The sequence below is a fragment of the Miscanthus floridulus genome, chromosome 2, assembly GCF_019320115.1.
Source record: "Miscanthus floridulus cultivar M001 chromosome 2, ASM1932011v1, whole genome shotgun sequence".
Taxonomy (NCBI): Eukaryota; Viridiplantae; Streptophyta; class Magnoliopsida; order Poales; family Poaceae; genus Miscanthus; species Miscanthus floridulus.
This window is the reverse complement of record NC_089581.1, coordinates 122,935,461-122,949,192: the sequence shown is the minus strand read 5'-3', so window position 1 is coordinate 122,949,192 and position 13,732 is coordinate 122,935,461. Positions and strand designations below refer to the sequence as shown.

Sequence of the window (13,732 nt, the reverse complement as noted above, 5' to 3'; positions counted from 1 at the left end):
TTTTTACCACAGCCTCCACATATGATATCATGACATCTTATCAAATTTCATGATTTTCGGACTTCCTTTGCTTTTTATTGAATTTAAAAACCATTCAACCAAACACTCGGGGTCGTGTTTCTGAAATAAGATGTTCGAAAACCCTTATAATCTTATAGGTAAGGCCTCAAACTGGGTTGAATAACATGAATATCAATTTTATACTCATTTTTTCCAAATATTTGAATCACTTGCGGTTCAAATTTAACTTAATTCAAAAAATTGCTTGAAATGCAATTAATTAGTTAAATATAGCAAATAAATTCAAAAACACACCAAGCTTAAGCATGGAGTACCACATGTGGTGTGTGGAGAGGTGAAAAATTTTGAAGTACAGGAGCCAAAAAAAATTATACTTTGCCGAGTGTCTACTTTTGACACTCGGCAAAGAGCCTCTTTGCCGAGTGTTGCCTTTGTACACTCGGCAAAGAGCTGACGGCGGCAGGCTGGTTTGACGGCGGGCCAAAATTTGCCGAGTGTGAGCCGTTGACACTCGGCAAAGAAAGTCTTTGCCGAGTGTTACCTCTGAGCACTCGGCAAAGAGGACGTCTTTGCCGAGTGTTAACCCTGAGCACTCGGCAAAGAGCAGTTTGCCGAGGTTCGTGCCTTTGTCGAGTGTTCGAGTTTGGGCACTCGGCAAAGACATCCTTTGCCGAGTGCCCGATATAAAACGCTCAGACAAAGTTCTTGGCACTCAAAGCTTGCGATTCCTGTAGTGATTATCCTATTTGTCTAGCCAAACAGGAACAAAGATCGTCTCCAAAAACGAGACATAAAAAGAAAACAGTGATTGCATTATGGTTTTGTGTACCACATTCTAAGCTTGTACTCGAGGAAATTTTTCACAGCATGGACCAGGCCATGCTGGAGTTACGCTAACAGCCTGTGAGTCCGGACAGTGACATGGGACGTTTAGTTTACTTCCTAGGCTTCTTCCCCAAGAAGAGTTGAACAAATCTGAACAGTTCCATATTCCAACACTGTTTACTAGTATCTCCTATTTGGAAGTTGAATCGCCCCCAAAATGAACAAATAAACTAAGCAACCGTATCGTTGGCAATATCACGTCCAAGCAGATGGGATCCATACCCAGCCTCCAAAATACTATATGTCTATATATGCGGTCTCTCTTGCTCCACTGGACTCAACAACGCAGCACAAAAGAGCAGAAGCTAGAAACCGAGCTGAGAAGAAGAGTGGAAAATGGCCGGACGAGGTGATGGTGAACTCAAGCTGCTGGGCATGTGGGCGAGCCCGTTCGTCCTGCGGGTGAAGCTCGCGCTCAGCTTCAAGGGCCTGAGCTACGCGTACGTAGAGGAGGACCTCTTCGGCAGCAAGAGCGAGCTGCTCCTCAAGTCCAACCCGGTGCACAACAAGGTGCCCGTTCTTATCCATAACGGCAAGCCTGTTTGTGAGTCACAGATCATCGTGCAGTACATCGATGAGGTCTATACTGGCACAGGCCCCTCCCTCCTCCCAGCTGACCCCTACGAACGTGCCATGGCACGATTCTGGGCCACCTTCATTGACGACAAGGTTAGTAGCACTAACTCTTCTATCCCTGCAATCCAATTTGTATCCATCAATTCAGTTCAAGTTTTTATGCTGACCAACGTGTGTATATATTGCAGCTCCTGGCCTCATGGGTGCAGGCTAGCAGGGGAAAGACTATGGAGGAGAAGATGGAGAGGTTGAAGCCTACGTTCGCGGCGATCGAGACTCTAGAGGCTGCCTTCGGGGAGTGCTCCAAGGGGAAGCCCTTCTTCGGCGGAGACAGCGTCGGGTACTTGGACGTCATGCTTGGCGGCCTAGTGGCATGGGTTCATGCCTCCAGAGCGCGCCATGGTTTGGAGCTCTTTGATGCCTCCAGGAGCCCACTGCTAAACGCATGGGTGGAGCGCTTCAGTGTGCTGGATGAGACGAGGGCGGTCCTGCCGGATATTGACAGGCTAGTCGAGTACGCCAAGATGAGGGAGGCCCAGGCTGTAGGAGACGCGAATTGATGTTGATGAACCGAACTTCTGTATTGCTGGTGAAAACTGTACGATATGTAATAAAAACAGATACGTACAATGACGTCGGTGTCTCATTATCTGTGCGTTAACCCATAAATATATACAATTTCTTTGCAACAATATGTTTTTTTTTCTATACTTCATGTCATCACACTACGGGATACTGATTAATTACCGAGTGTGATAAACACCCGGCAAATATGGATAAACACTCGGTAAATTGTTTACCGACTGTGATTTTGGAAATAGATTGTTTACTAGGTAGTACTACTGATTTTAAAAGTTATCCTGAGGTACTAGTAGACCTTTAAAAAAAAAGAAGTGAATGCACCATTTTTCTGCTTACTAGTACTTACTACCTAAACTTCTCCAAGGATTTGAACAAATCCTGAATGGTTCCAAATTGCAGCATTGATTGGTCCAACCTCCAGTGGACACTATAGAAAAGAACGAAATAATGTACTTCTCCATCACAAAGTATGGAGCTAGTGAGTTTTATCTACAATTTATTTAAGTGGACTTTCTGCTCATTTAACCAGTTGACCGTTGAATGATTCCATTGCATACGAGGGAGGCCCAGCCTGCAGACGCGAATTGATGTTGATGAACCGGACTGCTGTTAAGATGGCATTTTTACCGTTTTCTGTTTTCTGTATTGCTGGTGAAAACTGTTCGAACGTAATAAAACAGATACGATTTTTAAACAGTTTCGTCGGTATCTCATTATCTGTTCGTTAACCCATAAATCTATGCCTATACCTAATATTAAAGAAGCAAAATTTCTCTCTATCAATTTTTTGGTCGAACCCTCCCTAACTCACTCTATGAATATGGAAACTGTCTAGAAGTCTACGCTATTATATATATGACATATGCATATAGATAATAAGGTGACCTGGATAGCTAGGAATAGATAATAAGGTAACCTAGATATCTAGGAATACTAATTCAAATAGATCCCTTCGATCCTAAACAACCTGAATAGGAATCCTACTTCAAATAGAAAAGAATAAAAATAAAAATAAGTCAAAGCTTATCATAAATATCAAACCACGATGCGTTTTGGGTTTTAGGCCTTTTTATTTTTTTTCATGTTTTCTTATTAGGGTGAAAAGTTTCTTTGTACTTACTTTTTTTTGTCTGCTTTACGGTATGTGAATGGCTTCCGTTTTTTTTTCACGGTCCTCTTTTTCCACATTCGATTGCATCTTTTCTTAACTTCCGATTGATTTTTGCCATCCTTTTTCTTTTTTATCATATAAATATTAAAAACAAATATCTTTTTTCTGTGTGTTTTCTTATTACCTCTTTTTCCACATCCGATTGCATCTGTCCTTAACAACAGATTGATTTTTTTCCATCCTTTTTTCCTTTTTTATCATATAAATATTAAAACAAATAATAGATATAATAATAATAGTATGAACAGTTGGAATTCATCTCTTCCTTAAGAAATAGAGATTTACACCACTAAAGTTATTGATGCAATTTTGAGTACAAACAAAACTAATCCTATTAGTCTGATTTAGCCCGTTGATCCAACTAATAAAATCTTGAACGTGAACTACAATCTAAAACAGCTTGTTGTCCATATCAGTTTAAATAAATGTGTCTAATATGCATGTACCAAAGTAATATTAAAGTGATGATATAAAATTAGCTTATATTATGAATGTCATAGTTATCATAAAATTAATAAATTATAGCTTTAAAATTCTATAGAAAGAGTGAAATGTAAATAGATATGTATCATTTCGGTTCTTAATTTCCATGAATATCTAATAGTTTTTTTTTCTCCCGTTGCAACGCACGGGCATATTTACTAGCATATACAATTTCTTTGCAACAATATGATTTTTTTATATTTCATGCCTTCACTTACTCCCTTCGTTCTAAAATAAGTGTTATTCTGGCTTCCCGAAGTATTAAATGTTTTTACTACGCATGCTACTTTTTTTAAGAGGTATCTTGAGATACTAGTAGTAGACCTTGAAAAAAAATGCAGAGAAGAAGGCACCATTTTTCTGCTTACTACTTCCTAAACTTCTTCTCCAAGGATTTGAACAAATCATCAATGGTTCCAAATTCCAACATTGATTGAATGGACACTATAGTCTATAGAGAAGAATAAAATAATGCACTGTCTCAAAGCATGGAGCTAGTGAGTTTTATCTACAATTTATTCAAGTGGACTTTCTGTTCATTTGACCAGTTGACAGTTGAATGTTCCATTGGATAAGTTTATTTAATCGAGTACCATTATATTTCTGAGGACCAATGAAGATCCATTTCAATGCAAGATCACTCTTCAACTAATTTAGTGTGGAGAATGGCATTGCTCACACAGTGGCGTATATATGTACACCTGTCGCTCGGACCCTGATTAAGAACACAACAGAGGCACAAGCAAAAAGGAGTTAAACCTTTGGTGAACAAAGCAGAGAATGGCCGGAGGAGGAGAGGAGCTGAAGCTGCTCGGTACGTGGGCGAGCCCGTTTGTGATCAGAGTGAAGCTTGCGCTCAGCTTCAAGGGCCTGAGCTATGAGAACCTCGAGGAGGAGGACCTCTACTACAACAAGAGCGAGCTGCTCCTCAAGTCCAACCCGGTGCACAAGCAGGTCCCCGTGCTCATCCACAACGGTAGGTCCATCTGCGAATCCCAGCTCATCGTGCAATACATCGACGAGGCCTTCAGCACCAATGGCCCCTCTCTCCTCGCCGTCGAGCCCTACGAACGTGCCATGGCTCGCTTCTGGGCCGCGTACATTGACGACAAGGTACTGATTACTGAATCTGTGGATGCAAGCGTTCACCAATGGTGCTAATTTGCTCAAACATACTGATGGATCGAGCGCGTACGTCTTGCAGCTGTTTGCCTCGGCATTTCAGGTGAGGAGGGCAAAGACAGAGGAGGAAAAGGCCGAGGCACTGAAGCAGACGTTCGCGGCGGTGGAGACCCTGGAGGCAGCCTTCAAGGACCTCTCCAAGGGGAAGCCTTTCTTCGGTGGTGACAGCGTGGGGCACCTGCACATCGTGCTTGGGGGCCTCACACCGATGGTTTACTACGGCGAGGCGCGCTATGGCATCGAGCTCTTTGACGACACTAGGAGCCCGCTCTTGGTGGCGTGGGTGGAGCGCTTTGGGGCATTGGATGCCGCCAAAGCAATCCTGCCGGACGTCGACAAGCTGGTCGAGTACAGCAAGATGAAGCAGGCACGAGCTGCAGCCATGGCCACGGACACTAGTAGTAGCAACTAAAATCGGTTCAATGATGTAACGGCCATTTGAGCGTGTGAACAATAAAAAATTCTAGTACTTCTTTGCAAAACCACTACTACAAAAATAATTTTACGAAATAGTACTCAAACATTATTAACCGAGGCGGTCACATAATCCAACCGCCTCAGAAAATATCGGTCGATTTTCGAAAGCGGATGTTTTCATTTATGGAGACGGTCAAGTTTGCCCACCTCATAAAACCGATTTACGGAGGCGATTATTTTATTAACTGTAGCAGTTGGAAAATGTCTGGCTCCGAAAATAGATTTACGGAGGCGGTCGTTTTAAGACAATCGCCTAAAAAATGGTCCATTTTCAGTTCGTAAATCCATTTTCGAAGACAGTCACACTATAAGGCCCGCTTCAAAAAATGCTGGCCAAGCCCAATAACATGCTAGGACTATATATACTCGGGCATAGGGTTTCATTCTCCATTCTCTCTCTCGGCTCTTCCCTCTCCCTCTCTCTCCCTCCGACGGCGCACCTGACGCCTCTGTCCCTCACTCGCCCAGTCGCCCTCTATCTCTCCCTCCGACGCCCACCTCTCTTTCCATCTCTCAGTGGCATGCGGGGCAGGTCCCACCGGCGGCGGCGCGCGCATGGGCTGGCCCCACCCATGGCGGCGCACCTCTCCTCCCTCCCTCATCACAGGACCAGCGGGATCCGTTGGCTGCGCTCGTGTGGCCGGTGGCGACGCTGGCATGGATGTGGCGGATGCGGCTGTGGGTGGCCGGATCCGGAGGCGTGTGGTCGGATCCCGACAGCAAGAGGTTGGATCCGGCGGTGGGCGACTGAATCCCAACGGTGGGCCGCTCCCCTCCCCCCTCCACCTCCAAATGCGGCGGCGGTGACAGATCCAGCGAGCGACGGCGGCGGTGTGTCGATGGGCTCGGTGGACCTGTGGATTGGCTTGGTGGACTCGTCGACGGATTTTTCTTTTTTTTTTTCTGATTAATTGACGGAGGCGGGTAAAGCAACAGTCTAAGTTTGGATTAACCGAGATCTTTAAATGGAGTCGGTTGCACTGCCCGCCTCCGTAAATCGTTTTCGGCCGCCTCGATATAGATTTATGTAGTAGTGAGCGCAAATCGACAAAATTGTGCCAGATGACTTTAGAAAGTGAAAGATTGAGTAGTACTGTACAACATGGTACTCTGACGGAAGCAATGACATCCCTGCGACGCCACGATTCTTGCAACAGTCACATGAGTCCGTGGTGGCGTCGACTCCAAGGCCTGTCAGGGGTCATCGATCTCGACAGCTCTGGTTTGCAATGCTGGCCATATTCCACAAGTAGTCAACCGTTGAATCTGAAGAGTAAGCGGTGGATTTTATGCGACTTGTGCCCCGTAGTAACGGGTCGTCACGCACGCACGGCGCTCAGTCCGTCAGTCGTCGATAGGATTGGAGCTCTGAATAATCCATGCATCTGTCATATCCCCTAGATCTGAACATGGAGGAAACCATCCACAAACGGTAGAAGATTCACCCAATAGCAGGCTATCAGCTCCTTGCCGGCCATGATAAAGAGCCCATCGAAGCACTCTAGAGCTCCACTCCAACTCCAACTTTCAGAATCACAAAGAAGCAAACACACCCTTCTAGTTTTGTGGTAGGACAGGAGACTGTATAGTAGGGGATGGCGAGAGTCGGTGGTGAGCTTAAGCTGCTGGGGCTGTGGGCAAGCCCGTTCGTCACCAGAGCGAAGCTGGCGCTCCAGATCAAGGGCCTAAGCTACGAGTACGTCGAAGAGGATCTCGGCAACAAGAGCGAGCTCCTGCTCAGCTCCAACCCGGTGCACAAGGCGGTGCCAGTGCTGATCCACAACGGGAAGCCGGTCTGCGAGTCGTCCGTCATCGTGCAGTACATCGACGACGCTTTCGCCGGCTCTGGCCCGTCCCTCCTCCCCGCCGACCCCTACCAGCGCGCCGTTGCGTGCTTCTGGGCCGCCTACCTCGAAGACAAGGTGACATGTCCTTGTCCTGTACACTCTTGTTGTGTGTTTGTTTTTTCATAGCTAGAAGAACATTTAGCTACGGTGCTGAAGAATTAACTGCGCTTACGGCGCACGCGCAGATGTTGACGCCGTGGGGGCGGGTGTTCAAGGTCAAGACCGACGAGGAGAAGGCCGAGGCGATGAGGCAGACGATCGCAGCGGTGGACGTGCTGGAGGATGGCCTCAAGGAGTGCTCTGGGGGCCAGGGCCCCTTCTTCGGCGGCGACAGCGTCGGGTACGTGGACATCCTTCTGGGTGGCATGGTGTCGTGGGTCAAGGCATCCGAGCCGCTCTCCGGCTCCAAGCTCATCGACGCTGAGAAGACGCCGCTCCTGGCCGCGTGGATGGAGCGCTTCTGTGAGCTCGACGCGGCCAAGGCGGTCCTGCAGGACGTTGATAGAGTGGTAGAGTACGCCAAGCTGGTGATGACGAAGAATGCTGCCCGCGCCTCAAATAACAACTAACATTGAACCGGCAATCCGGAATGGTTTTCTGATAACGATTCGCACCGTTGGTCCGATGCTGATGCAGATTCGTTGGAAGAGATATACACTGTTCCATGTTGCTGGTGGCTGTATTTCAGTATTTGGCAGTTGATCGATGTGATTATTAGTGTAAGGAATACTCCTCCGGTTCTCTAAAACAAGTCGTTTTGATGTTGTCTTATCAAACATTTTAAACTTTGACTACAAATAACTTCTTTTGGGTTGAGTTTAAAAATATGAAAGTGATGTAAGTAGATTCATCTCGAAATAAAGTTTCATAAAAGTATATATTGACTATATTTTATAAATATTTTATAGTAAAAAATTACAGTCAAAGTCGTTTCTTAAAAACCGTGTCGATGTCCAAAACGACCTGTTTTAGAGAACCGGAGGGAGTAAGTAAGCTATGAAAGATGTGTGTGCTTGTACGCTCACAGAATACTACTTTTTGTGCATTCATTGAGTTCTCGTGATTCGTGAAGAGTCTTAGGGGGTGTTTGGTTTCCTGGACTAAATTTTAGTCCATGTCACATCGAACGTTCGGATGCTATTTAGGAGAACTAAATATGAGTTAATTATAAAACTAATTACACAGATGGAGACTAATTTCCGAGACGAATTTATTAAGCCTAATTAATCCGCCATTAGCATATATTTACTGTAGCACAACATTGTCAAATCATGGACTAATTAGGCTTAAAAAATTCGTCTCGCAAATTAGCCACAATCTGTGCAATTAGTTATTTTTTTCATCTATATTTAATACTTCATGCATGTGTCCAAACATCCGATGGGACAGGGACTAAAATTTTACTGTAGAAACCAAACACCCCCTTACTATGAGTCTTGTATTTTTTAATCCATTTGTTTTTGTCATGGTTTTTCTTTTATGTTACAGTGATATGGGAAGCGGCGTTTGTCCATCCGGATGCTACCAGGCCATGACTCTAGCCCAACTACCCATTTCTATTCGCTTGGGAGTTTCTCTAAAAAGAGAAATTGGCCTTCGTGCCTCGTGGCTCTCTTCCTTCCCCACCGCGTTGCACCCGCGCAGCTCGAGCCGCCTGCTTGCAGCGCTGCGCCATCACCCGCAGCCCCAACCCGCCGACCACTGGCGCAACCGCACGCCCCACCGCCTCCTCACTGCTCCGACCCGACATCGCACGGCCCTCCCGCTTGACCTGCCGCGTCGCCCATGCTTGCTCCCCCGCACCCCGGACTGCCGGCTCCTTGAACTCCGGGTGGGAGCCGAGGACCGCCGGTTGCCCTTCTTCCAAGATCCATCCGTCACCTCATTAAACTCGATGTAGGTGCCATCTTTTTCACTCTTCGCCAAGATCCACTTGCCAACCTAGCTCTGCTCCTCGCCCCTGGCCGCTGCCTCTTATCAACTCCACACACCGACGAGCTTTCATTCTCCCATGCAGCAAGGAGATGTTGTGTTGTTTCAGAGGTATAATGCAAGTGTTTTATACGGATGTTGTAAAGTGGATCGGGATGTTGCATATGTTGCAATGGTTATACACATATGTTGCAAGCATTTATTCCTGATGTTTCATTTGTTTTTTAGAAGTATGTTGCAAGTGTGTTTATCTGCATGTTGCATATATTTTACACATACGTTACAAGTGTGTTTATCTGCATGTTGTGTATATTTGTAATGGTTTTCCAAATGTTTTAAGATATTTTTGCAAGTGTTTTAGATACATGTTTTAAGTGTTTCATCTGTCTTCTTTTGTATGTTGCAAGTGTTGTGTCGGTGCAAAAAGTGACCAACAAGTAAATATTTGTAGTTTTGTCGTGCGTTGTGATCGGATGTGGCCTAGCACTCAATGACACAGGATTTATACTGGTTCAGACAATGTGCCCTACGTTCAATTTTAGTCGGTCGGTGACTTTATCCCTCAGCCTAGGTGCTCGAAGTTTGCTGTGGGGTTACAAACGAGTAGGAATAAGAAGAGGGGTGTTAAAGGCCTGGTCAGACTCAGAACCGAATGGAAGAGAGTGACGGGTTCTCTAACGTACGCTAAGTATTGGAGTATATGCTTTGTGTAGCTATCAAGTTCTAGAGCTATTGAGCTATTCGAGTCCTCAGGTCGTCGAGTCCTCGAGTTGTCCAGTGTCCTTTTATTGGGAGAGAGCGCATCCCCTTTTATAATTGAAAGGGATGGCCTTATAAGTTAGAGAGAAAGAGAGATAGAGTGTATACGTGTGCTACCTAGTCTTATTGCCCACGCTGTCAGGTATGAGACGGTCATCGGCGCCCACAATACTGTTTATGTTCAGACGCATCTGGCAGGCTCTACCGTGTTCGTCTGGTACGACAAATGTCGGCGCCTACAATATTGTTTGTGCTCTGACACGTCTGGAAGGTTGTATAGTGTCTGTCTAACATGGCCTAGTGGCTTCGTCCTGCAGGTGCGCAGGGCATGGCAGGGTACGGTCCTTGGTATTACGGTTGATTTGAGCGCCTTACCTTATCTGCTTCGCCTGATCCCTGGGCCCTCACCGAGCAAGCGTCCCTAGTTGGTCGTTCCTAGTCGGCCCCGACCGTGTCGGTAGGGAAAGTGTAGCGAGCAGAGGTCTAGCGTATCCTCGGTCGGAGAAGGAGGTCGAAGTCGGACTACGGTCCCACCTTGGCCAGGTCTTCCGATTGGGGACCGGATCGTTGTCTCGGCCTGTCATTATGAATCTGAGCCGGCCCAGGTGCGCGTCATCGCTGTGCCGATAGGAGCAGGTCCATTGGGGACCCCAAGTTTTGTAGGGAAGCGAGTCTATTGGGGACCCTGGGTTTATGAACCCAATAGGAGCACCCAAGCCCCTTTGGTACTTCTGTGAAGCCATGAAGGGGCTGTTCACACAAGGAGCCCGAACACTAGGGGTCGGGTGAGATGGAGCCCGTAACCGAGGGATCGGGCGAGACGGAGCCCATGGCTGAGGGTCGGGCGAGATGGAGCGTGAACCCAAGGGTCGAGCGAGACAGAGATGGGCATAGCCCCCGAGCCTACAGCCGGCTGGAGAGTCGGTTGGAGGATGAGCACTTTGGTACTCTTTTCTAGGGCTATGGAATCTTGGTTCCTTTTGGTCGGGGTGTTCGCCCGTGTACATTTCGACCGCAACCTGTGCAGTCGGCTGGACTCCCGCGTCGGGGTCGGGTGGCCTGAGCCCCCGAGCCCCGTTGGGCTCGATAGGGGTTGGTCGAGTTTCATGCGTCACCCCATCTGCGGTTTTCGCAACCAAAGGGGTTGAGCTAATGTTGCTTGCCTCGATGGCTCAAGTGGCGCACTTAGTGAGCTTAATAATGGGCATGTCTGAGAGAAATTAGGGTTTGTCATTTATAACGGGGTTGGCATAGCCCTCATGTGGCATTCCACTATTCCTTAACCCGCCTCCCAATAGATGCCCAAGCCATTCTAGAGACCGACTCTGGTGGCCCGCTGACCTCCCCTCGATGGAGATTCTGTGAGCATGGCTCGAGGTCAGGATCAAACGAGAAGGTCAAGATGGCCCTGTCCACTTCTGATTAGATCGAGCGAGGGCCGCTGGGGCTCGTCTGCATTTTCTCCCCTGGCTGTGTTTGACGCTAGGTGGCCTCGAGCCCTTTATGGGCTAGCCTTCGAACCGCGGTCGGCCGTCGCTCATATGAATGAGACGACCACCGCTTTGTGATGCAACACGAAGCGTTGTGATGCAACAATTACATATACAATGCTTGGATGTATGGGATGACTGAATGGATGAATATATGATTGAATGACTGAATGTATACATGAGAATGGATGAATGAATGCTCATGCACTGGGAAAGTAGAATGGGGGTTGGTAAAGTTACCTTGATGGCTCGAGTGACGGGTCTGAGGAGCTTCTATCGGATATGTCCGAGTAGGATCCGTGTCCATCGTTCGTGATGGGGTTGGCATAACCTGCATGGGCATCCCACTGCTCTTTACCCGTCTCTCGGCAGCCGCTCGAGCCATCCGATCGACTCGGGTGACCCGTTGGCCTCTCCTCAATGGAGATTCCATCGATGGGCCCCTCTAGACCCTACCTGGAACGGCGGAGGGTTGTTTGCATGCAGTTGCGCCTTGTTTCCCATGCCCAAGTTGTGGTAGTGGTGGGCCCCACCCAGGCCACGTACCGTTAGCCAGGCGATGTTTCGTCGAGCAGGCCATGTCCTGTCAGCTAGGGCCACGTCCCGCCGCACGCCTTTCCGCATTAAATAGGGGGAAGGGAGAGGGTTTTCCTCCTGTTCTTTAGCCTTTCTTCAACCGCTGCCATTTCTCCTTCCTCCTTTTCGCCAAGTCCGTTCATGTGCTGTCGGGGACCAATACTAGGGTACCCAAAGAGGAGGAGCTAATGATCATCAAACATTGATTCATCCGCACAATCAAGAGCATGACTACGCCGCTTGCCAAGCTCCACCTTGTCTAATGTCTGAGGGAAGACTCCATCTTGCCCGACATCCGAGGGCTGGCTCTGCCTCGCCTGACGTTTGAGGGCTGGCTCTGCCTTGCCCGACGTACCTAGGAATTAGGCGGAGTAGATAAGGCAAGACACTCGAGTCAACTGTAGTATCGAGGATCATACCCTGCACACCTATAGGACAGTACCGTCAGGCTATGCCAGAAGGGTGCTTTGCAACTGTCCAGGCATGTCAGAGCCCCAACAGTGTTGTAGGCACCGACATTTGCCATTATAGTGTTGCGGGGGCCGTCATTTGCCCTCGGGCATGGATCCTTATAGGAGCTCACGACAACCACTATGATCTAGAAGGAAACTCGCATCATCCACAGTAACGGACTTGCGGTCATGGTGCTTCCTGCTCCCCATATGGATATTGATTAGCATGCTGGTCCGCCGTGCCACCTGCTGGGGCGGGATGGGACGTGACAACCTACTGATAATACCAGTACATGGCATCATCAGCGGGCAGACACTCAGTGTGGCCTTGTTAGGATCAACAGACATGCGCCCGGTGTGGGGCTATCCCCATCATCGCCTACCATGTCAAGGGGGCCCGCATAGAGGAAAAGGAAGACCCGACATCCTTGAGGGACTTCCTTTGCCTCTCGTTTTCCTCTTTTCTCCCATCTATAATCCATACTCTCCCTTGGCCTATAAAAGGGAGAGCGTGGCACCCCACTAAGGGGATCGATTCAACACATCACACATCACATCATACATAGCTGAGCAGCAACCAAGCTCTCAGCACCCATTCGACCTTTCCATTGAAACTTGGGACCTATCCCTCTCTCGCCCGTTTGTAACCCCTACTACAAACTTTTCAGTGCTAATAACATGAGCAGCAGCCCTGAACTAGACGTAGGGATATTCTGTCCGAACCAGTATAAACCTTGTGTCTTTTTAGCATACCATCCTAGCTAGATGCGCAATAACACAAATTTACTTGTTGGTGTTTACTCAAAACATCGATAGTTGACGCACTAGGTAGGGGCCTTTGCGCGTCTCAACATTAACATCAGGCCACAGATGGCTAGTCATGGCATCAGTTGGGTCCCAGGCGCACACGTGTGCTTCGGAGACCTGGACTTCATCATCATGGTGGGAGGAGAGTTGGCATCTGACCTCTCCCCTTAATTGGCCTCGACACAGTCGATGAGGTGGTTGAGGAGCTGTAGCTGCATGCACCAGGGGCTTACTCCCTCAGAAACAACTAGCTTCTCGACTACGGGAGGCTTGAGCGCCAGCTCAGCGTGTTCCTGGGACCCTAGCCATCCCAGGAAGACCTGCGCCACCTCACCTTCTCTTACGCCAATGACATAGCATGGCTTGCCAGAGGGGAACCCCTCTCTCTAGAACACCTCATCCGAAGTGCCCCAACGGTGCTTTTGTTCGGTCTCCGCAATGCCACGGAGACCGTTAGCCACCTTCTGGTGCAATGCATGTTTCCACCTCCCA

The 13,732-nt window shown here is 47.9% G+C and overlaps 3 protein-coding genes across 3 annotated transcripts; all 3 read left to right on the top strand.

Annotated features, from left to right (window-relative positions):
* Positions 1-1,242: 1,242 nt before the first annotated feature.
* Positions 1,243-2,042, top strand: LOC136536988 (probable glutathione S-transferase GSTU6). The gene is made up of 2 exons (XM_066529101.1): positions 1,243-1,575; positions 1,671-2,042. The coding sequence occupies exons 1-2, from the start codon at positions 1,243-1,245 to the stop codon at positions 2,040-2,042; spliced, it is 705 nt and encodes a 234-aa protein (XP_066385198.1).
* Positions 2,043-4,498: 2,456 nt separating this feature from the next.
* On the top strand, positions 4,499-5,312 carry LOC136536987 (probable glutathione S-transferase GSTU6). The gene is made up of 2 exons (XM_066529100.1): positions 4,499-4,831; positions 4,923-5,312. Exons 1-2 carry the CDS (start codon positions 4,499-4,501, stop codon positions 5,310-5,312), a joined length of 723 nt encoding a protein of 240 aa, XP_066385197.1.
* A 1,476-nt stretch (positions 5,313-6,788) lies between these two features.
* LOC136528923 (probable glutathione S-transferase GSTU6) lies at positions 6,789-8,149 on the top strand. Its single transcript, XM_066521930.1, has 2 exons — positions 6,789-7,299; positions 7,410-8,149. Exons 1-2 carry the CDS (start codon positions 6,973-6,975, stop codon positions 7,791-7,793), a joined length of 711 nt encoding a protein of 236 aa, XP_066378027.1. The 5' UTR covers positions 6,789-6,972; the 3' UTR covers positions 7,794-8,149.
* Positions 8,150-13,732: the final 5,583 nt, after the last annotated feature.

Excerpts from the sequence above, each read along its gene's own strand:
- LOC136536987 (XM_066529100.1), top strand. The coding sequence starts at position 4,499 with ATGGCCGGAGGAGGAGAGGAGCTGAAGCTGCTCGGTACGTGGGCGAGC. Across the intron at positions 4,832-4,922 it reads CCGCGTACATTGACGACAAG|CTGTTTGCCTCGGCATTTCA; the intron begins GTACTGATTACT and ends TACGTCTTGCAG.
- LOC136536988 (XM_066529101.1), top strand. The coding sequence starts at position 1,243 with ATGGCCGGACGAGGTGATGGTGAACTCAAGCTGCTGGGCATGTGGGCG. Across the intron at positions 1,576-1,670 it reads CCACCTTCATTGACGACAAG|CTCCTGGCCTCATGGGTGCA; the intron begins GTTAGTAGCACT and ends TATATATTGCAG.
- LOC136528923 (XM_066521930.1), top strand. The coding sequence starts at position 6,973 with ATGGCGAGAGTCGGTGGTGAGCTTAAGCTGCTGGGGCTGTGGGCAAGC. Across the intron at positions 7,300-7,409 it reads CCGCCTACCTCGAAGACAAG|ATGTTGACGCCGTGGGGGCG; the intron begins GTGACATGTCCT and ends GCGCACGCGCAG.